Source organism: Felis catus, chromosome C1, assembly GCF_018350175.1.
Source record: "Felis catus isolate Fca126 chromosome C1, F.catus_Fca126_mat1.0, whole genome shotgun sequence".
NCBI lineage: Eukaryota > Metazoa > Chordata > Mammalia > Carnivora > Felidae > Felis > Felis catus.
The window spans coordinates 78,741,829-78,765,467 of NC_058375.1; the positions used below are offsets into that span (position 1 = coordinate 78,741,829).

General features: G+C 38.2%; 2 protein-coding genes and 2 non-coding genes across 5 annotated transcripts in view; 3 read left to right on the plus strand and 1 right to left on the minus strand.

Moving 5' to 3' along the window:
• Positions 1–10,125: 10,125 nt before the first annotated feature.
• On the plus strand, positions 10,126–18,897 carry RPL5 (ribosomal protein L5). 2 transcript variants are annotated; one of them, XM_019837448.2, is made up of 8 exons: positions 10,126–10,258; positions 11,237–11,306; positions 11,390–11,505; positions 12,639–12,773; positions 14,110–14,312; positions 15,414–15,591; positions 18,205–18,293; positions 18,727–18,897. In XM_019837448.2, exons 1-8 carry the CDS (start codon positions 10,256–10,258, stop codon positions 18,824–18,826), a joined length of 894 nt encoding a protein of 297 aa, XP_019693007.1. In that variant the 5' UTR covers positions 10,126–10,255; the 3' UTR covers positions 18,827–18,897. The 2 variants fall into 2 exon arrangements, with proteins under 2 accessions (XP_019693007.1, XP_019693008.1); XM_019837449.2 differs by having other exon boundaries at positions 18,208–18,293.
• LOC111562125 lies at positions 15,248–15,343 on the plus strand. Its single transcript, XR_002745171.1, has one exon. It is a non-coding gene; the product is annotated as a small nucleolar RNA SNORD21 (small nucleolar RNA).
• Positions 18,379–18,515, plus strand: LOC111562134. Its single transcript, XR_002745178.1, has one exon. It is a non-coding gene; the product is annotated as a small nucleolar RNA SNORA66 (small nucleolar RNA).
• A 243-nt stretch (positions 18,898–19,140) lies between the features above and the next one.
• DIPK1A (divergent protein kinase domain 1A) overlaps positions 19,141–23,639 on the minus strand; it is a 106,055-nt gene continuing 101,556 nt past the window's right edge. The window contains exons 4-5 of the mRNA XM_023258911.2: positions 22,407–22,583; positions 19,141–21,142 (exon numbers count right to left, since the gene is read on the minus strand). Coding sequence (XP_023114679.1) covers positions 20,330–21,142; positions 22,407–22,583 — 990 coding nt within the window. The 3' untranslated portion in view covers positions 19,141–20,329. The remainder of the gene's footprint in view (positions 21,143–22,406; positions 22,584–23,639) is intronic.

The following is a 23,639-nucleotide window of genomic DNA, read 5'->3' on the forward strand; positions in this document are numbered from 1 at the left end:
TTTCTCTGACTGATTTATTTCACCTAGCTTTATACTCTCTAACTCTACCCATCTTCTTGCAAATGGCAAGATTCCATTCTTTTTTATGGCTGAATAATATTCCATTGTGCATTGTGTATATATACCACCTCTTCTTTATCCACTCATCTATAGACAGACACTTGGGTTGCTTCCATAATTTGGCTATTGTAAATAATGCTGCAATAAACACAGGGTGCATGTATCCCTTCAAATTAGTGTTTTGAATTTTTTTGGTAAACACCCAGTAGTGGGATTCCTGGATCACAGAGTAGTTCTATTTCTAATTTTTTGAGGAACCTCCATACTGTTTTCCATAGTGGCTGCACCAATTTGCATTACCACCAACAGTGCACAAGGGTTCTTTTTTCTCCACATCCTCACCAACACTTGTTTCTTGTGTTTTTGATTTAGCCATTCTGACAGGTGTGAGGTGATATCTCATTGTAGTTTCGATTTGTATTTCCTTGATGATGAGTGATGTTGAGCATCTTTTCATGTGTCTGTTGGCGACATATTCTGACATGTGTATATATATGTGTGTGTGTGTGTGTGTGTGTATATATATATATATATATATATACATAATTTTTAAGTTTATTTTGAGAGAGAGAGCATGCACACTAGTAAGAGCAGGGGAGGGGCAGAGAGAGGGAGAGAGTGAATTCCAAGCAAGTTCTGTGCTATCAGCATGGAGTCTGAAGTGGGGCTCAATCTCATTAACTCTGAGATCATGACCTCAGCCCAAACCAAGAGTTGGATGCTTAATCAATTAAGCCACCCAGATGAACCCTGACTTACATTTTTTTTAAAAAGCAGTCTGGAGAATAGATTGTAGGAGTAACAAGTTCAAAGCAGAGAGACCTATTAAGAGGTTAATGCAATATTCTAGGTAATAGATAATGGCAGCTTGGACGAGGACATGAGAAGTAATACATATATTTAAAGTACAGCCATGTACTTTATGGATGTGGAACTTGATTAAGAGTGGCATCAAGTATGACTCTAAAGTTTTTGGTGTTATTTGCTCTATAAGAAGTTCATCTTATGTGCTTGTCTTGTTTCCTCCATTAGAGCTCCTAGAGTAGTTATATGTATTCATAAACTCATCTAATGGCTATGATGTGCCCTTCAAGTGCCCTTCAAGACACTGTGCCTTTAAGCACAGACTCTCCAAGATGCTGACCGCACACAGAAATATAGGAATGACTCAGAGCATTATGACCATCACTTTGAAGTTGTCTGTAATAGATATAATTACACCTTTTTTTGTTTGTTTGTTTGCAATCTTTCCTTGAAGAAGTTGCCCTGGGAGACAGGAAGAATCCAGAAATTGGCTTTACTGTCATGTGCGATGGGGAGAATCAGCCACAATAATTTATAATGTTTCTCCCAAAGTACTTGGTCAGCTTTCACTGGGTCCACCTTATATATGCCCAAAATAACTGAAGAGGGAAACAAATATTATTAGTGTCATTTAATAAGTGGAATCTCAAGAGGATTTATGGAATTAGTCATTAAACATATATTATTAGACGTGAAGAACAAGGAAAATAAGACCATCACTTTTGATGATCCCAGGAATGATGTAGACACATACTCTTAATTCCCAGGTAGCTTTCTTACCACCTAACACACTCTTAGCCAGCTGCTTCTTTGCCTTTATTTCATACCCCTTCAATCTTGTAGCAATAAGAGATTTTTTTAGGCAAGCAGGACAGATGATAACTGCCCTTAAAGTAGCTCTTCTAAAGTTTAGCAATTCTTAGACATTTCTAACTTTTTCTTAATAACATATCATAAACCTAGTCTTCAAGAAACCATCTAAATATTACTGAGTCATTTAAATATTTTGACTTTCAGGGCACCTGGGTGGCTCAGTGAGTTAAACATCTGACTTTGGCTCAGGTCATGATCTCGCGGTTTGTGAGTTCAAGCCCGGCTTTGAACTCAGGCTCTATGCTGACAGCTCAGAGCCTGGAGCCTGCTTTGGATTCTGTGTCTCCCTCTCTCTCTCTGTCCCCCCCCCCCTGCTTTCACTCTGTCTCTCTCTCTCAAAAATAATAAACATTTAAAAGTGTTAAAGATGAGGGCCGCCTGGGTGGTGCAGTGGGTTAAGCGTCCGACTTCAGCCAGGTCACGATCTCGCGGTCCGTGAGTTCGAGCCCTGCGTCGGGCTCTGGGCTGATGGCTCAGAGCCTGAAGCCTGTTTCCGATTCTGTGTCTCCCTCTCTCTCTGCCCCTCCCCCGTTCATGCTCTGTCTCTCTCTGTCCCAAAAATAAATAAAACGTTGAAAAAAAAATTTAAAAAAAGTGTTAAAGATGAGTATTTTCATTAAAAAAACCAAAATAAATATTTTGACTTTCATATGTTAACTAACCATCTAATAAAGTGATCCTGGACTTCCCAGATTTCTCCTGGGACTGCCTTCTTCAGGCTTCAAGAGTTTCCCTCCTAATTCTAAAACTATGGGTTTCATCTGGTGAACAAGAATATGTCTCTTAGTTAATACTGACCAGAGTTTTGTACCTCTTTTTCTGGAATTTTGTGAAGCTCCAGGTTCAGAAGACGATAAGCACTTTATGGGCTGTAGTTTCACCTTTCTTTCTTTCTTTTTAATTTAACTTGTTTAATTTTTTATTTTTTAAAATTTACATCCAAATTAGTTAGCATATAGTGCAACAATGATTTCAGGAGTAGATTCCTTAGTGCCCCTTACCCATTTAGCCCATCCCCCCTCCCACAACCCCTCCAGTAACCCTCCGTTTGTTCTCCATATTTATGAGTCTCTTCTGTTTTGTCCCCCTCCCTGTTTTTCTATTATTTTTGTTTCCCTTCCTTTATGTTCATCTGTTTTGTCTCTTAAAGTTCTCATATGAGTGAGTCATATGATATCTTTCTCTGAGTGACTAATTCCGCTTAGCATAATACCCTCCAGTTCCACACACATAGTTGCAAATGGCAAGATTTCATTCCTTTTGATTGCTGAGTAATACTCCATTGTATATATATACCACATCTTCTTTATCCATTCATCCATCGATGGACATTTAGGCTCTTTCCATACTTTGGCTATTGTTGACAGTACTGCTATAAACATGGGGTGCATGTGTCCCTTCGAAACAGCACACCTGTATCCCTTGGATAAATGCCTAGTAGTGCAATTGCTGGGTCATAGGGTAGTTCTATTTTTAGTTTTTTGAGGAACCTCCATACTGTTTTCCAGAGTGGCTGCACCAGCTTGCATTTCCATCACCTTTATTTCTAAACAGAATTAATTATGGTTAGTCTAAGCCAAAGAATGTTTACATCTTAGTCATACAAAAATCCATTATGGAATATGTTCCAAAGTCAAATATACAGGCTTATGAATATTTAGAGCCCCTCTTTTAGCACAAATTTTTAAAGTTTATTTATTTATTTTGAGAGAGAGTGAGCATGCAAATGGGGGAAGGGCAGAGAAAGAGGAAGAGAGAGAATCCCAAGGAGGCTCTGTACTGTCAGTGCAAAGACCGACACAGGGCTCAATCCCACAAACTGTGAGATCATAACCTGAGCCGAAATCAAGAGTCGGGCACTTAACTGACTGAGCCACCCGGGTACCCCTTTTAGCATGGTTTTAAGGCAGGCTCACATCCGAAAATTACTGATGATAGCCACCTGTGTTCTGCTATGATTGGCTGTGGCATCCATTTCTTCATTTGCAAAATGAGGGTAATAATACTATCTACTAGAGTGGTTTTGAGATTAAATGAGATACTGTAATAAACGCTCAGCATAGACTGTGGCACATTGTAGGTTCTCAATAGATGCTTGCTATTTCTATGATATAGAAACCCTACAGCCCCCTCTTTATCCCCACTCACTAATCCTCCAGTCAAGTCTGAGTCACTGAGATGATTCCAGCAAAGCACTCCAACAGGAGGGGCTCAGACATTTCAAATCCTGTGATCTTTGGTGGATATGAAGTTTCCTGAAGTATACCTCCCTTTGACCCAGCAAGAGGGGCCCTTACCTGGGCTCTTGCCCTGGCCCTGGCCTTTATAATACCCTGCAGATCACAAAACACATAGAAAAGTAAACTTACTAAAAATGCATGACTATGGCTGCCTCTCTCTCTCTCTCTCTCTCCTCTCTCTCTCTCTCTCTCTCTCTCTCTCTCGTAGGATTTAACATTCGGCTCTGACCAGAAACCCTAAGCTTCTGTCTTGGTAATCAACACCTTCCAGGCCCCAGGGAAACACTATTCCACTTTTCTTGTGCTATGTCCTTGAAACAAAAGGCAATTGTATCTGAATGTCATGGAAGTTTTGGGTTTGTGCTGCTGTTGACATTTGAAATAGACACTCTTTGGAGTGCAGGAGGATTTGAGTAATGGAAACTTTTTTAGGAAAGAGGAAGAAAACAAAGAAAACAAATTAACTTGTCAAATCCTTCTTTGTGGTAATGTGAACCCCACCCCCAAATTCTGGTATAACAAAGTGTCATGTCTGAGTAGAGCCTTAATTCCATTTTCTTGTGTACCTTCATGTTCCAGTTCCTGGTTCCAGAGGTATTCATCATGTTAAAACAGTAGATCTGATTTAAACAAGACATGAGATGCTAGTGAGTAAAGAGATGCTAGAAGAGTAAAGTGAAAGACTAGAAGGTGTTTAAAATTTTTTTTAAATGTTTTCATTTAGTTTTTTGAAGGAGAGAGACAGAGCATGAGCGGGGGAGGAGCAGAGAGAGAGAGGGAGACATACAATTTGAAGCAGGTTCCAGGCTCTAAGCTGTCAGCACAGAGCCGGATGCGGGGCTCAAACTCACGGTTTGTGAGATCATGACCTGAGCCACCCAGGCGCCCCAAGAATAGAAGGTGTTTAAATAAAGAGCAAATCAGAGTCTTTGGATGAAAAATGAATTTTGAATTTGTGCTACTTATTTGATATATAGTATTACTTGCTTTTGGTAGTAATATAGGTATTCAAAACTCAAACACATCTAATCCTTTTTTTTTTTCAATATATGAAGCTTATTGTCAAATTGGTTTCCATACAACACCCAGTGCTCATCCCAAAAGGTGCCCTCCTCAATACCCATCACCCACCCTCCCCTCCCTCCCACCCCCCATCAACCCTCAGTTTGTTCTCAGTTTTTAACAGTCTCTTATGCTTTGGCTCTCTCCCACTCTAACCTCTTTTTTTTTTTTCCTTCCCCTCCCCCATGGGTTCCTGTTAAGTTTCTCAGGATCCACATAAGAGTGAAACCATATGCTATCTGTCTTTCTCTGTATGGCTTATTTCACTTAGCATAACACTCTCCAGTTCCATCCACATTGCTACAAAGGGCCATATTTCATTCTTTCTCATTGCCACGTAGTACTCCATTGTGTATATAAACCACAATTTCTTTATCCATTCATCAGTTGATGGACATTCAGCTCTTTCCATAATTTGGCTATTGATGAGAGTGCTGCTATAAACATTGGGATACAAGTGCCCCTATGCATCAGTACTCCTGTATCCCTTGGGTAAATTCCTAGCAGTGCTATTGCTGGGTCATAGGGTAGGTCTATTTTTAATTTTTTGAGGAACCTCCACACTGTTTTCCAGAGTTTTTGTTTGTTTGTTTGCTTGTTTGTTTGTTTTTCAAACACATCTAATTCTTAAAAGGATTAAAATTTTGGACAATTTTTTCTTTTTTTTTTTAAAGTTTATTCTTTTGAGGAGAAAGTGTGAGTTGGGGAAGGGCAGAGAGAGAGGAAGAGAGACAATCCCAAGCAGGTTCCAGACTGCCAGAATGAAGCCTGACACAAGGCTCGAACCCATGAACCATGAGATTATTACCTGAGCTGAAGTTGGACACTTAACCCCCCTGAGCCACCCAGGTACCCCTAGATAATTTTTTTCTAATTTAAATATAACTGCATGAGAAATATTCAATAAATGTGACATTCTAATTAAATATAAAGAAATTAGAACAAGAAAACAAAAAAGTTTCCATGGCTGTGAAGAAGAAAATACATGTACAAATAAACCTGAAACTAATTTCTACGGAGATTATTTTCTGACCTTGATAGATCAATGTATAGTCTGATTGTAAAAACATTTGAGCAAATTGAGCAACATAATATTTTTGTTGTTCTTTATCATACCATAGTATTGAAATATTAGAAGAATAACAAAATGTGTGTGGATATGGATACTACTGTAAGAGACAGTAAAAATCACAATAAAAGTGAGTTATATGACAATATCAAAATATCTAGGCACACCTGGGTGGCTCAGTTAGTTAAGTATCCAACTCTTGATATCAGCTCAGGTCATGATCTCACAGTTCAAGGGATGGAGCCTTGCATTGGGCTCTGCACTGACAGCATAGAGCCTGCTTGGGATTCTCTCTCTCTCTCTCTCTCTCTCTCTCTCTCTTTCTTCCCCTCCCCCACTTGCTTGTATGTGTGCACATGCACACACACTCTTTTCTCTTTTAAAATGAACATTAAACAATTTTTTAAATCTAGTAATAGTTTCTATTGTATTCTATTGAAGATAATAATTTATCTTATATGACATCATTACATTGTTAGAATGTGATATGTAAAGATCATGGTTCATTTCCAAATCTAAATAGTGTATTGCTTTATAAATTTTATTTAAAATTCCAGTTTCTCTTGCTTCAGCATAACAAAATTTCTCCTAGTTGAAATTGACAAAAATTACATAAGCACATCAATGACCCAAGAAAGACTGTCCAAGTTGACATTACTATCTGTAGAACACAAATGGTGTGGTATTTTAGTGATAACAACATAGAAATTTTGCTGAAATGAAGATATGAAACAGAACTTTTATGCAATAAATTTATTAATTTTGTATGTCTTTATCTTATCAGTCATTCAAACATCAATAGCTTATCAACAGAACACCCAGACATAATTATGGTGGTGATCATAATTATGTTTGGTTGCCTTTGATATTTTACTGACTTTCAGTTCCATAAAAACCACAGATTTATATTTTAAAAAGAAAGTTTATTCTTTTATTGAGGGAGGATAATTAGTTTTTCCTACATAAAAGTGTAGGTTTAGAATGTTTAAAATGTTTCTAATGGATTAATATCAATTAAGGGTATCCAACCATAAGGTAGTTCATACTATTTGCTATCCTTCAGTGTATAAGTTCAAATAAAGCAAAAGTCAATTGCAAAGAAAAAAACATTTTGAAATAACTTAAGATGTTTTTGATTATAATTATTAAAGTTGGTAACAGTACAGAACCAGCTGATTAGGGCAGTAAGTAGTTATCTCAAAATTATAATATATGGGTAACATCATAGAAATCTTTTCGTATTTTGGTGTGAAACCATCACTACAATAAATAAAATTGCTGAGTTTCTATTTGTAATATATGTTTGACATATAGCATAAAATTGAGTTCACTCTCATTTCAAATCATAAAAAGTATTTCCCACTCCAGCAAGAATTGTTGTTTTAGTTTTTATTTTGAAATAAATTCACAATCACAAATTGTTTGTAAGAATAGTACAAAGAATTTCCATATGTCTTTTTCCCAGATTCCCCATTGTTAACATTTTAACGTATTTGCTTTATTGTTTTTCCTCTTTACAAACATATATGTGTATGTGTATTCACACACATATGTGGTTTTTTCCTGAGCCATACACTGAGTGTCAGTTGCAAACATAATGCCCATTACTTCAAAATAGTTCAGAGTATATTTCCTAACAACCAAGAACACCTATATATAACCATGGTGTACCTATCCAGTTAACATTGATCTATTACTACCATCTAATCCATCTAATCCACAGACTCCATTCAAATTTCATTGATTGTTCTGAGAATGTCCTTTGTACAAAAGAAATTAAAGTCTTCCTTTTCATCTTCTTTTTTATCCAGGATGTGTTCCAGGATCACATACTTCATTCAGCTGTTAAATCACTTTGGTCTCTTTCAGTCTGGCCTTATCCATCATGATTTTGTAATTTCTGAGGAATACAGACCACTTACTTTGTATAATGTCCCTCAGTTTGAGTTTGTTTGCAGTTCATCACATATCAGAATAGTTAAATTATGTAATTAGATTAAATTACATAAATTTGGTAGCAAGTAACTTCTGTGTTCTTCTCAATGCATCATATCAGGAGGCACAAAACGTTGACTGGTCCATTGCTGGTGAATTTTAACTTTTACCACTTGAACAAGATTATGTTAGGTAAGGGTGCTAAACAAGTTCCCCTGGCTCCTGGTATCACCATCTGCACTGGCTGAGCCAGCCAATACTTGCTATAGACCCCCAGCTGCAGCCAAAGGCAATAGGGGCATATATTTTTAATTTTGTTGTTATGAAGACTAATAACGTAAGAAGAAGTACAAGGAGGATAAAACAATGTTTAATTCAACAATGTGTTAGGTTGCTTCATAACTTCTAAATATTCAGCTGCATGATATGTGGGCCTTCATACATACTCTTGCCCTAAAACATGTAAAATTAGGGGTGGGCCTATTTCCAGGTAGATTTCCCTTCTGATCCTTCCACCCTCCAGGGTAAGCAGGGCCTGAAAAAGACATGTGGCACCTTTCAGAGGCTAATAAATTAGTGAAACACCAAAATGAAGATCTTTATTTTCTATAAATATAAGTTATATACTTCTTTCCTTGTACTTCTAAAAGCCACTTGGCAAAGATTGAACCACACTTGTCGGTGAAATGTTTTAACATTTCTCCTTGAAAGCTCTGTTGACATTGGCCAGAGTGGACTCGATGTACATTTTTCCTGTTATATAAGAAGTTACAAATGAAACCAGAGGAAATTAGTATCATAATTTTAGTTTAGTCCAGTGGCAGTTTTTTGGAGCCACTTAACCTTGTCATTCTGTTTGACAGACCCTCCTCCCTGCTCTGATATTGAGCAGTTTGCACACTGATTTTTTCCTGCTAGATTAATTATATGTACATTCACTTCCCAAGAGTAAGTTTAAATTTTGAATGATGGGGGTATAGAGTTAACACTCATTCTGAAGATGGGAATATTTTAAGCAGCTGTGCTGGTAAGTAATTCGCTTTCTTTTCCTGGTAGCATCAGTAAATTCCATTACTGGACAAAATAAGATTTGTTTTCTGCTTTCCTGAGACCTCCTGCATTGATTGAGATTGAGGCCAAATTAAAAATTGAGATTCCTGGGACCAAACCAGCAAGTTTGATTCAGGAAAGGTGGGATATTCAGATATCTGCATTTTAACCAGTACTCAAATGATTCTCATGCAATAGCCCAACGACCACCTTTGAAATGCTATTAGGTAAGGGAGTACTTTCTCTTGAGGCGCTTTTTTGTTTGGCTGGTGCTTGTTGATTGGTTCTCCTCAGTCTGCGTGTGTAGAACACGGAAAGGGAACAGCTTATTCCTTAATTTAAATTAGTTTTGAAAGAATGAAAAAAAAAGTACTTACAGAGAAAAATTAAGCTGACTAGCTCAGAGTGATGGAGGGAAAAAGAATGAAGCTGTCAGGGATCAAGAAAGATGATGGAGGTAAAGGGGTGCAGTAAGTAGTTCTTTTACCATTTAACAAACACCAAGCACTTACTGAATGCCAGCATTGTGCTAGGCAATTCAAGGGTGAACTGGGACTTCAGGGCCCACCCTCAGGGTGTTTACAGGGGAGGGTAGGCTGAAGCAGATTTGAAGGTGCTGTGGGAAGGCAGAAGAGAGGCTCCTTCCTCACTCAGGTTTGAAGTACTGGGACAAGGCTTCCTGAAGAGATCCTGTATGACCTGGACCCGGATGAGGAGTCCAGGTCCAGGAGGTAGAGTCCTGGAGGGTGCAAACGAGCTGCACAGCAAATATATTCTATTTAATTTTAAACTTTTTTTCCTATTTACAAAGTCATATATGTTCGTTACGAAACAACTTCTTAGCATATGAAACTGACAACTTCTATAATCCTCCCTGCTACTTACCGCCTATCCCAACCGGATTTCCAGCCAGGAGTTTGGGGACTCGGTGGCTTTGAAGGTTTGTTACTGACCGGCGAAGTCCAGCATCGGTCCTCCCGCCAGATGGGGGCAGTACTCCGCACGCCTAGGGCCGGCGCGCTCTCTCTTCCATACGTCGCTCGCGTGATCATCAGTGCTACATACTGCGCCTGCGCACGGATTGAGGCCTTTTCCCCCCGCGGAGCGCTGCTGGGCCTGCTGGTCTGTGGCGAGCCGCGGACGCCGGTCTCTGTTCCGCAGGATGGTGAGTGGATATCTGGAATCGGGGCTACGGATGCACGGGGGTTCCCTGTCCTTGCTCAGACGCCAGCCTAGGATCCGTTTCGCGCGGCGCTGGGGTTGGATGGCGTTCGATAGTGGGCTCTGCTGAGGTAGGGCTGCCGCTCCCAGCGTGGCCTTAATGGCTGCCGCCCGGCGCGCAAGCTTGGGGGAGGGGTTGACGAAGAAAATCAGGAGCCGGGGCGGCGGATTGAGGAGGGGGATGATTTTGGTAGACAGGCTGTGGGGATAGTGCCGGCTTCTCCGAAGGGGCACCAGCAGGCGGGGAAGATTGCATGCAGTCGGTCCCGTGAGTAGCTGGGGATGCTTGAGTGGAGATGGGCTGCGGCTCCTCGGACTCATCCAGCCCTGACTGCTCCGTGGTTTTTTCGGGAGAGTCTTGGGTCGGTGGGTCTTCCAGAGGTGGCTTTTAAACTTAACAGTCAGCCTGGAGGCTGTGGTTTTTCTGAGCCCCGAAAGAAAGCTCCTTTAGTTGGTAGGTGCCTCCTGCCTCTGTCTCTAGACTGTTGCTGGCACTAGTTTTTAATGATTTGGGGGATGGGGTGTTGCTTTGGTCCGAGGGGGATAGTGCTCTTTTAATCGGGAGTAATTGCTAGATATGCCCTTGACCAGATGAGTTTTGTGGCAAGTAATTGAGGCTTTTGGAAAACGTGCGTGGACAGTGCAGGAAATACGGGGTTAGGTTCTCAAAATGAGACGTATGGTGTTTGGAACAAACTGACGTTAGGCAAGATTGCTGTCTAAAGCAATGCTTTGGAAAAGTGATTGATGGGAAGTAGAAAAAGTGATTCTTGACCCTCTGGTTTGAGAAACTGGAGTCTACAAAAGTGACAGTTGTGTGGATTCACTCTTGAAGTGTTGTTTTGTTACAGAGTCAACGCAGGTATCAAAAATATCGTAAGCCATTTATCAAAGTTTTAATAACATTCTTCTATTCTTAAAGGGGTTTGTTAAAGTTGTCAAGAATAAGGCTTACTTCAAGAGATACCAAGTGAAATTTAGAAGAAGACGAGGTATGGTCAGTTACTCATGTTCACAATATTAGAAGATTCTGCAGTGGAACAGACTTTCTTAAATTGCTTTTTTTCCCCCCCAGAGGGTAAAACTGATTACTATGCCCGGAAACGCTTGGTAATTCAGGATAAAAATAAGTACAACACACCTAAATACAGGATGATAGTTCGCGTAACCAACAGAGATATCATTTGTCAGGTAAGTTGTATTCAGAACTCAAGCAACAGATGGTAAACCTCACCCTCTTTAACTGAATGCTGGAAGTTGTACTTGGGGGGCAAAACACATGTATGGATTAGAGGCTCTCTAGTGCCTGGCATTTTAAAAACATTGAGTAGTGTTTTTCTTTTAGTAGGCCTGAAGTTGGAGCATGGGAGGGATTGGTACATTAAAATACTCAACTGAAAAATTGGCCATGTTTGACAATCCTGACCAAACTAGTTTAATCCCATTTTCTAATGGTGGGGGAGAGGATTGGAGAAATCTCGGGTATATACTATTCTTGTAGGGGTAGGAGGATAAATTTGAGGCCAAGTATGTTCTTGCATTTTCCAGTTCCAAGAGAGTAATAGAATTTGTTAACGGACTAAATCCTGACTTGTGCTGTATGGCCTTATATGCCACAATACCACTGCTTATTGAAGAGAGTTGTGGAGGTTAAATTAGGCTTTTAAGATTGTTTTTATTTCTGCTCATTACTTGAAATAGGCTTTGATAAATCTGTATGAAGGTGTCTTTCCCATAAAAGACATCCAGAAAATGGTAGTTTGCTCCTAGAAGCTAGTTTTCTGGGCTTTTACATTTAGGGAAAAGTTTTCACAGTTAATGATTTGCTGAGCTTTTGCAGGCACACCTCTGTTTTCTGGGCAAACTAACAGTTCCTTCATCCCTAACTTCAGATAACTAAACATTAGGTATTAGAAGCATTGTTGGACCTAGCTATGCTTAGTTCACAAGATGTTTGAAATAATGATAGATTCCTTTTTTGACTTTTTCATGATGCCTCTTTAATTCATTGACTAATGCAGCTAAGTCTTTTCAGTATTTGGAAAGAACAACAGTTTTATTCCAAAGGCATTTCGATGTTCAATGTCTGTGTGGTACTTTTAGTTCAATTTGTGATATTATGACATTTACAGAAAACCTATCTGCTATAGTTGACCAAACCATAAACTCCCATTGGTAAGGTTAACAAAGACAGATTCTAAGCGTTGTAATTTGTGTCCAGTTTTTTCTTTTTTTTTTTTTAAGTCCTTTGAAAAAGAAGACACCTAGGACAAGTAATCAAACAGTTGAAAATACAGATTACTAATCTGGTTTTTCTCTTACAGATTGCTTATGCCCGTATAGAAGGAGACATGATAGTTTGTGCAGCGTATGCTCATGAACTCCCAAAGTATGGTGTGAAGGTTGGCCTGACAAATTATGCTGCAGCATATTGTACTGGCCTGCTGCTGGCCCGCAGGGTATGTAGAAGATAACTTTGATGTTTTACAACTCGCTCATTGTTAAGAGTTGTCTGCCAGGTAGATGTTCACACATGAATCAGATACTCTCAGCTGTGGCTTCTGGGAAGTGCCTGTTGTTGTGCTGTTGCTTACAAGGTAATCATCAGGGAAGACAATTTTATAAATACAAAGTTTGAGACTACACAGTTTTCTAGTACTCTGGGGAGATAGTTTTTGTTTTTTTACCCTGTGGGTTGAGTCTAGATCACTAGAGTATAAACCAAAGAATGATAGCCACTAGCCACATGTGGATGTTGAGCACATGAAATGTGGCTGGTGCTGTTGAGGAATTGAATTCAAACAATTTTAGTATATGTGCTGCTGAAGCGAGCACTGAATTTAAACAATTTTAAATAGCCATCTGTAGGTTAATTATTGCCTTGTTGGATGTTGCAGACCTTTATTCAGAGGTATAGATTTTCTGACCATCAGTGCACATTTAAAATGCAGGCTGCATGCCTCACTCCTGGAATCTATAATAGGATGTCCAGGTTATACACATGTTAATTTTGAGAAACAATGTTTTAAATTTGGGGAGGGTGAGCAGGCATGGGTATGGGATTCAGTTTTTTTAATCATTTTTGCCTTTGGGTGGCATCATTTCCTATAATACGTGGAAAGTAGATGCAAATGTGATTTTTTTTTTTTTGCCTTTTGTTTTCTGTTACCGATCTTGTTTTGCATTGGAAATGTTAAGCATGCATCATTGTTAGGGACCCACATTTTCATTGGTTATAAATATGCTTGAGTAGGAGTGGGAAGCATCGTCCTTATATATGAGAACAATGTGGTACAAACTCCCACTGCTTGTGGTGAAGTTCTAGTTAGATGTACTAGCAGAGGAGTCAACCTTATTGATGTAATGTCTTTGGAGAGTAGAGCTCTGCAGATGTTCTCTTCTGCCCAGGATCCTCCTCCTAAGATTTTAATGAAATTAATCAAAACTACATGTGTGATAACATAAATAGTTGAATTTTATTGTAGCCAAATAAGACTGAAGAAATGTGGAGAATATCTCCCTTGAGTAGATACATACAGCATGGTTACATCTTAATTGATGGCTACATAAGTCAAGTATGGACATGTAGCAAAGGTTCAGAAGCTACAAGACAAAATTCTTGTATAAATTCGAAGGTCTGAAGTTTCTTTTTGTAGCATCTTAATATTTAAAAGTAAGTTGGTACAAAGGGATAAGTGAATTGGAAGGAAATTTTTTCTCCTCGTCAGGTCATTAATGTTGTGACTGGATGTTAGAATTGTTTAAATATATTTAGACTGGCTTTTTTGTTAATAGCTTCTCAATAGGTTTGGCATGGATAAGATCTATGAAGGCCAAGTAGAAGTGACTGGAGATGAATACAATGTGGAAAGCATTGATGGTCAACCTGGTGCCTTCACCTGCTATTTGGATGCAGGTCTTGCCAGAACTACTACTGGAAATAAAGTTTTTGGGGCCCTCAAGGGAGCTGTGGATGGAGGCTTGTCTATTCCTCACAGGTAATAGTATTCAAATCTTCATTGTTTAGACTCCAGTATTTCCATTTCTAACTGGTTGGACTCTGGAGATTACTGAATCAATTAAAATAATAGGAAGCTATCATTGTGTACCTGCTATATGCTTAATACTATGCAAAAGGAACCTGGCAGGACAGGAAGGAATTGTAACGTATTTCATAAATGAGACTGAGGTTCAGAGGTAAATGATTCGTTCAAGGTTTTAGAGCCAGTAGCAGAAAAGCCAGGGTTGAAACCACCAGCTTTTGTGTTGTGGCTTAGTTTTGGTTAGAAATGAGCAACTCAAGTTCACTCCCCTCCCAGTGCATTTTCTTTTCATTCAGAATGAAAATTGCCTTATTCAGTTATGGGAAACTGTCAACTCCAGGAAAAGATTTTGAGAAAAGGCTTAAGATAAATTCCCAAACTTTCCACTGGAAATAAGATTGTAGATCATTAGAGGCTAAGTAGGTGATTTTAATTTGGTAGTTCCTTTGGTTTAAGTTAATGATTTTTGTTATTGTTGAGTAGATGCATCTTTAAGACATGATTTATTATTAGCCTCGTAAGGTTATTTAAGTAGTTGGTGACTTAACCAAAATTTTATCTGGCTATAGGTTTTGGCGTTGGAGAGGTTAGCCTATGAAATGTAACCTAACTGGAACTTTTATAATGGTGGGACATACATTTTTAGGGACCTGCAGATCTCTTGCAAAGCACCTATTAGATGTGGTCCTGAACAAATCACTTATCTCCATGTACTCTGAGGCACCACTGAGAAATTCTAGGGTTTGGGGGGGGGGGGACAGTTTTGAAACCATTTCCTATACTAATATGGAAAACTAACTTGATAGTGGTAGAAGCTTGATTCATTTTGTGACTTTTAAAGGTGTTTGTGGCATGATTTTCTCTTCTATCTGGGAATTCAGAGATCAGCTGCTGAATGATGATATCCCACTAACTGAGCAGTCAGTAGTTGGTCCTTTGGTTGCATATGATGCAATTAATTGTTTCAAGACGGGACTGATGGCAGCTACTGAAGTGAATTCCTGCTAGTGAACTGATTTCAATCATTACATGCTAAAATGAAAAACTTTGTTTTAGTACCAAACGATTCCCTGGTTATGATTCAGAAAGCAAGGAATTCAATGCAGAAGTACATCGGAAGCACATCATGGGTCAAAATGTTGCAGATTATATGCGTTACCTAATGGAAGAAGATGAAGATGCTTACAAAAAACAGTTCTCTCAATACATAAAGAACAACGTTACTCCAGACATGGTAAAAATTTTAACTAAAAATTCCTGTATTGGTTAGTGTATAGAGCGCTTTACTACTTGGTTTGGGTGGGTACATTAGTAGTTTTATTTCCAGTTAACATCTACAAGTTAAATACGAGTATGTTAGTAGGTATAGATGGACTCAAATGAGCTGTCCTTACCTTAAAATGGGATGACATGAAATTGGAATAGTGGGTAAGAGTAAGTTAAAAGTCAGACAAGGTAGAGGTGCCTGGGTGGCTCAGTCGGCTAAGTGTCCTTCAGGTCAGGTCATGATCTTGTTCGTGAGTTTGAGCCCTGCGTCGAGCTCAGAGCCTGGAGCCTGCTTTGCGTTCTGTGTCTCCCTCTCTGCCCCTCCTCCACTCGTGCTCTGTCGCTGTGTCTCAAAAATAAATAAATGTTAAAAAAAAGAACTTATGAGCCCTAAAGTTTTACCTCCAAGGTTCTGTTAATCCATTGTAGTAATGGAAGTTAATAGGCACAGAACACAAAAATCACACTGATTATTACAAAACTATTATGTAGCTTATGGAGTTGTATATACATTGGAGGTTATATCAAATGTCCTTTTCTGTTAGTGAACAGTTTCCATTTTGACACAGTTTTGGTTATGAAAATCTTTTAAGTAGAGTTGTAATTGAAGATCACTGTCATTTGTATGCTTAGGACACAGTCTAGGACTGAATAAACATAGCTTGAGTTTTGGAGCTAAGAAAAGGTTAGTATTTATGTTGGTAATTCAAGTACATGATAATGTTCAGAAATTTATGCTTTTATGTTACTATTGACATTGTCCTCATTTGCTGTGGTAAATAGGTCTTTTACTTGTGATGATTCTGCTTGGCCTGCATAATTTTTCTTCCTAAGCCATTTTTTACTCTGGTAATGTCACACTTGCTCAAAACTTTCCAAATTCCTAAGCTCCTTTCAGATATTTATTTCTTAATGCTTTCTAATATATGTGGTGTACTTCAGCTGGACCACTCTTAGGCTAATGTACTTTTCCCAGCTAGCTCATTAATTTGATCTGTGGAAGCCTGTTTTTCTGCATGGCTGCTGAAATCCTCTGCAGACATTTGACTTGCCCTAGGAGGAAGTGGTTTTTACCTAAACTCATTATGTACATGTTTGTATTTTCTCTTGGTTTCTCTTGGAACGAATGGACCAAGTTGCTTAGATTTATTAAATGACAGCACTTGAAGTCATCGAATAGATTTGTTAAATACAGTGGGGAGCTGTCATAAAGTGCCCAAAATAAAAGAGAAACTTTGAGGAGGTTTTTAGGGAGTTGAGATCTCATGCAGTGAAAGTGTTGGCATTATTTTCTTTTGCTAAGTTTTTTTTTTTTTTTTTAACGTTTATTTTTGAGACAGAGACAGAGCATGAATGGGGGAGGGTCAGAGAGGGAGACACAGAATCTGAAACAGGCTCCAGGCTCTGAGCTGTCAGCACAGAGCCCGACGCGGGGCTCGAACTCACGGACCGCAAGATCATGACCTGAGCCGATGTCGGCTGCTTAACCGACTGAGCCACCCAGGCGCCCCCCATCTTTTGCTAAGTTTTATACAAATAAATGCATGTAGTGATATTTTCTCCATATTGAATGAGTAATTTTAGAGACTTGGATTACTGTGACTCATTCTTTAGGGGGCTCTGCTTGTTACTATATTGTGATAATGAACATTGAGGCATTTTATAGCTGCTTCATGACTTGGTCTTCCATAGAACCCATCGTCATTTATTTGGAGGTGGTGATTGAAACAGTTCAGAGATACAGCATTGTTGTTTGATGAATTTTAGAACAAAATTCTCATTAAGATCTAATTGGATAGTGTCTCAGGGTTTTCTAGAGAAATTCAAACCTCTGTTTCCACAGAGGCCTAATACTGTTGCCAAATACTAGTGATTCCTAATAGTAATAGATAGAAGAGGTCCCTGGTATGCAGTTCTGGGTATAGCATTGAAAGATCTTATCAGGTACTGAAGGAAAATACAAATTGGGCGAATGTGGGAGAACACAAATGAATTTAGCAATTGCTTGTTGGCCCCATATACTCTTCATCTTAACATCTTAAATACTTGGTTTTGGCATGTATTCTCACTTGAATAAAAGAATTTAGGTCAGGGGCACCTGGGTGGCTCAGTTGGTTAAGTGTCATGTACGTGCTCTCAAAAAGAATTTAGGTCAGACAGTATTTTATTTTTTAAAATGTATTTATTTTGAGAGAGCAGGGGAAGGGGGAGTGGCAGAAAGCAAGAATTCCAAGCAGGCTCCACAGTGTCAGCACAGAGCCTGATGCAGGGTGTTAGAGATCATGACCTGAGCTGAGATTGAAGAGTCAGACATCTAACTGAGCCACCCAGGCGCCCTGTTATTTTTTTTTTTTTTAAGTTTATTTTGAAAATGCGCAAGTAGGGGAGGGAGGTCAGAGTATTTTAAAGAAAAGGTGGGTTACATGTAGAAATAGGAGATACCAGCATTGACCTAGTTTAGTTGCTTTTGACAGTCTGGTTTAGAAGGATGAAATAGAGCCAGTAGTAGAATGCAGTGTTACCTGACTGTTGTAGGGCATGTGAAATGAAACCAAGTACTGTTTGCTTTGCTTTCTTTCAGATGGAGGAGATGTATAAGAAAGCTCATGCTGCTATTCGAGAGAATCCAGTCTATGAGAAGAAGCCTAAGAAAGAAGTCAAAAAGAAGAGGTATGCATCCTCCTGTTGTCTTTCTCAGAGAGGTTGGGAGGAGTTTCTTACCTTGTTTTGTGTTACTCAGACTCTTACTGAAGTTGTGCAAACTCGATCACTAACTCTGCATGATGTTGCAGAAGTGAGGGGAACCAGGTTTGCTAAAGTAATTATGGTGATAGAAATGTATTAGCCTCAGAAGCTACTTACTGAGCTGACCCCTTCTATCCCAGTACAGTATAACTACCAGTTAACTGCATTTTTAAATAATGCATCTCTTTAATAATGGGTGTGGGGAAGTTAGCTTATGATCATAAGTAGGTATATTGGAATTTGGATTGTTTGACCTGGTTGCAGTCTTGTCCTTTTCGAAGTTAAATATTTGTTTTTTATCCTCTAGCTATGGTTTTTAAAAATCACATTTGTCTCTTAATTTTACTCTGTTTTGTAGGTGGAACCGTCCGAAAATGTCTCTTGCCCAGAAGAAAGATCGGGTAGCTCAGAAGAAGGCAAGCTTCCTTAGAGCTCAGGAGCGGGCTGCTGAGAGCTAATAAACCAAACCACAATTTTCTATGAAGATTTTTCAGATAAAGACAATAATAAACTTATTCACCAAGCAGCAGTTTCTGTGTTAACCTCTTGTTAATGAAACTACAAGAAATAACCTCAAATATAAAAGCAGAGGAGTTGATGGGTTGTTTTTGTTTGCTTCAAGAAACAAGTATAACTTTACATATTGACTCAAAGTTCACACCTGCTTCTTGGGCTTCTGTTTTCCGTGACAGGAGTTGTCCCTCTAATTGTATGATATACAGCTCTCCGTTAAAAAGTCTGGCAGGCAACAGACCAACCATCCACTAGGAAATATTTCTTCCATTCATTTATTGTAACCAGATGGTTAGTGGGAAGAAAAGGTACCTTCAAACTACACCATTTTAAAGTAAGCAAAACGTGCTCATCAATGGCTTTAATTTTTGAGAGAAGGCTGTCCAGTGAAGTTCACATAACATTTCACTTTAATCAGGTGAAACCTTGGAGCAAAAAATACTGGGTCTTCCTTCAAAAGAGGTTCCTTCAAAAGAGATGTTGAAAGGTACATGCCAGATCTTAATAAACATGGAAATAACATGAACAAATATTAACTTGCATATCAAGTTCACATGGAAAAATAAATTTACATGCCTCTTAAGAAATAGCCCTTTGGCCAACAGGAAATACTGTTCAAAATGGGAAATTGTTATTAAAAAGTCCCATGATTTCAGAGTCTGCCTCTTAATGTCCCACTTCCCCATAGCTCAAATTCAGACTTGTGGATTTGGATTGAGTTGATGGCCTTAAGTCAGTTTTGAAGGACTGCTCATTGACACTATGAAGGACCCATCAAATCAAGGATGATGAAAGCTCATCCAGTTTCAGCCTCTAAACTTGGCAGTTACATATTGCCAAGTAGAACACTTTCTGATGGATTTTTATTTTTAAGCTAATAGCCACTCAACATTCTGAAGCCATGTAACAAATGTTTTTAGGTCTATAAATACAACAAACCATGCTATTAACCCAACATCTGTTTATAAAGGAGTAACTTTACCTGCTTTGCAGTCTTAATTTCTTGTTAATGTGCAAACTTTACCATGCTAAGACTTCAGTAAGTGTACATATATATATTTTTTTAAACAGCAGCTTCATTGCAATGTTTCCAGCAATGGTATTTTGGCTTAAGTAAAATCTACGAAATACTCTCACTGTTTATGGGATGAGGCTTTTCACAGCATTATTTTAGGTCATTAGTCAAAATAGTTAACACAGTGAATGTACTGGGAAGAAATGTACCAGGGCTTCTAATGCAGGAATTAATCTTTGGATCAGTTCATCCTATACCTCCTGCCATTCCTTCAAGCAATCAATATGTATCTTAAGATGATGGCTTCTTAAAACCAGGGAAAAGGGGTTTCGTATAACTGGAAAGGATTTGAGTCAGAAGCCATTTTTTTAATGCTCAAAATTTTTCCTTAGAATTGTTAAGTTTCCTATGATGGTCACGATGTCCAAATGAACTAAGAGTCATTTGTGTAGGAAATTTTCTTCCACAGTAACGTTTTTAGGTTATTTAGTATCAAAGAATGTTCCATTTCCATTTGATTTGCTGTGACTTTGAGAGCAATACAAGAATAAAGTTGCTTTTCCAATTCTTCACGAATTTCAGGTGGAGCACCACGCAGTAGGTAGTCTTTGAGTAACTGACAGGCTTTTGCCAAGTTTGGTTGTATCACTTCTGAAGTACACCTCATTGTACTCTGATCACAGGTAGTTCGACAATCCGTGCCATAAACACAGTCCAAATCAGACTCACAGTGGCGATCCTTTATAAGTTCTTTCAGGTTTGTCTCTGGCACGATTTTTCTCATGTCCACCATTTTCAAATCATACTTATCATTATATCCTAGGTTTTTGGCACTAATATCACACATGAGGAAGTTTCCATACGGGCCGTGGAAAACATCTTCCACAAATTCCAGAAGTCCTATGGCTATTTTAGCCTTTCTAGGCCATGATGGTGTGAACAACTGATCCATGCTTCTTCTGAACCCAGATGGAATAAAAAGTTCAATGACCCATGGAAGGCTTATTCCATAAAGAGAGGTATATTCAACACTTTCCATCACATAGAGATCACCACAGAATCCCATTAATTTGGGGGTATGTTCTTTATCTTGAAGTATCACCATGAGAAGAAATTCATTTAGTTGAAGAAGTGCCCATGCTGACTTTGCTTCTCCCAAGGAAACCTGGCCATCTTTGTCTCCATCAGCCACCGTCAAGATGAGATTAACCAGTTCAGAGAGGTTTCCTTGGTCACCCAACTTTGCCTATGTGTATAAGGAATGAAAAATACCTCACATATAATATACATACTAACTTTACAGGATTACTATGCTAAGTAATGATCTTGTTACTGAATCTCCATAAAGGAACTTAATACATCTCCAAATATCATGCTTACTAAGTGAATAAGTATATTTTATATAATTATAGTAAAACCCACTTCATTAAGTATATATTTTTTTAAGAAATGGCCACCCTAGCTTCCATTAGCCCCTTGGGCCCTGTAGATAAATACAGTTATCCAAGACACTAAGTATTAGTTTTGTCTTATTTATACGTTTACTTGCAAAATTGCAGTGTAATGTGCTCATATCCAAAGTTATAATGTGGGTCAATGGAAAATTATTTTCTCCTATTTTGTAGTTAAATACATTAATAGAACTATGTTGTTCAAGTTATATCATTCCAATGATGAAGGTTAAAAAGTATTGGGGCTCCCAGCTGGCTCAGTTGGAGGTGTGTGCAGCTCTTGATCTTGGGGTTGTGAGTTCAAGTCCCATGTTGGGTGTTTATTAAATAAAAACTAAAAAAAAAAAAAAAAGTATTTCCCCATGAAGATTCTTGGGATAAATAGTCTGAAAATGTAAACTGTTCAAAGTAAAGAAAGATTTTTTAAAAAACTTATTTTGAGAGAAAGAGAAAGTGTGAGTAGGGGAAGGGCAGAGGCAGGGGGAGAGAATCCCAAGCAGGCTCCACACTCTCAGCGTAGAGCCCGATGTGGGGCTAGAACCCATGAACTGCAAGATCGTGACCTGAGCCAAAACCACTAGTCGAATGTTTAACTGACTAAGTCAACCAGGAACCTCAGAAAAAAAAGATTTTGAGTGAAAATATGACAGCAATAAAAAGAGATTCTTTCCAAAATTGTAACTATTTTTATCTTTTAATATATTTAATCTTTGTATGAATATTTCCTTAAATCTTTGAAAAATAATTTGCAATCAGGGTATGTATACTAATTTTATCCCCTCCCCCATCTTTAATAATGTATGCCAGTTACAGTGTCAAACTATAGAGCAGCTCATCAATTTAATGAATTCCCCTTTCATATCTGGATATTTTTAGCTATCATAAATAATGTTAATATAAACATCTTCCACACATTTTGTTTGAATTATTTCCTCAAGATGGAGACCTAGATACAGGTTAAAGAATACCAACATTTTTGTGGCTTAGGATGAGGTTTTACCAACTCTTCCAGAAGAATATACTGCCTCACACTAACAACATGTGAATGGATATACTTACTTTAAAGAGACTGTAGACCATTTCTTTGAATTTCTGTACAGTTGTTCCCCTAGTTGGCTTATCAAATAGCACTATTTCTTTCCTTGGTTCCAATTCAGTCCCAAAATCAAGATGAAGTGCTTGTTCCATTTGACATTTCACAACACCTGGTAGATTACCCCAAATCCCTAAATACATCTATATGAAAAAAGAATGACAAATTATTCTTTAGGCTAAGTAGAAAATTTTACCACTGTATTTTTAGTGTCCTCTTCTTATAAAAACAAAGTAACAAAACATTAGGATTGAGCTTTTGTCCATAACTTTTTTAGATTATAAAAGCTATGCATGCTTAAATACATATATTTTTGACCATGATGAATTTTATTTTTTCCAGTTTTTAAATTGTGGCAAAATATTAAAAACAAAATTTACCATCTTAACCACTTTGGTATTACATTCACAATGTTGTGTAGCCATCACCACCATCCATCTGCAGAACTCTTCATCTCCTAAAAGTTAAACTCTACACTCATTAAATAATAACTCCCTGCTCTCCCTCCTCACCCACCCCAGCCCCTGACATCACCATTCTATTTTCTGTCTTTACAGTTTTAACTAATCTAAGTATCTCATATAAATGGAACAATACAAAACTTGTCTTCTTGTGACTGGCTTATTTCACTTAGCATAATGTCCTCAAGATTCATCCATGTATTAGCATGTATCAGAATTTCTTCCTTTTTAAAGCTAATAACCCATATGTATATACCACATTTTGCATTTCTATTCACCTGCTGATAGACACTTGAGTGCTTCCTCATTGTAGCTACTGTGAATAATGCTGATATGAACATTGTTGTACAGATATCTTTTATGAAGACTCTGCTTTCAATTTGTTAAGGTATATACCCAGAAGTGAAATTGCTGGATCATAAAATCATTCTATGTTTAATATTTTGAGGAATTGCTATATTGCTTTTTGCAATGGCTGTGCCATATCACATTCCCACCAATAGTGCACAAGGGTTCCCAATTTCTCTCCATCCTTACCAACCCTTGTCAATTTCCATTTTTTGGATAGTAGTCATCCTAATGGGTGTGAAGTGGTATCTCATTGTGATTTTGATTTGCATTTCCCTAAGATCAAGTGATGCTGAGCATCTTTTTATGTACTTATTGGCCATTTGTGTATCTTTTTTTTTTTTTTTTGAGAAATGCCTATTCAAGTCCTTCGTACATTTTTAAATATGG

Excerpts from the sequence above, each read along its gene's own strand:
- RPL5 (XM_019837448.2), top strand. Across the intron at positions 11,307-11,389 it reads GAAATTTAGAAGAAGACGAG|AGGGTAAAACTGATTACTAT; the intron begins GTATGGTCAGTT and ends TTTCCCCCCCAG. Across the intron at positions 12,774-14,109 it reads GCCTGCTGCTGGCCCGCAGG|CTTCTCAATAGGTTTGGCAT; the intron begins GTATGTAGAAGA and ends TTTTGTTAATAG.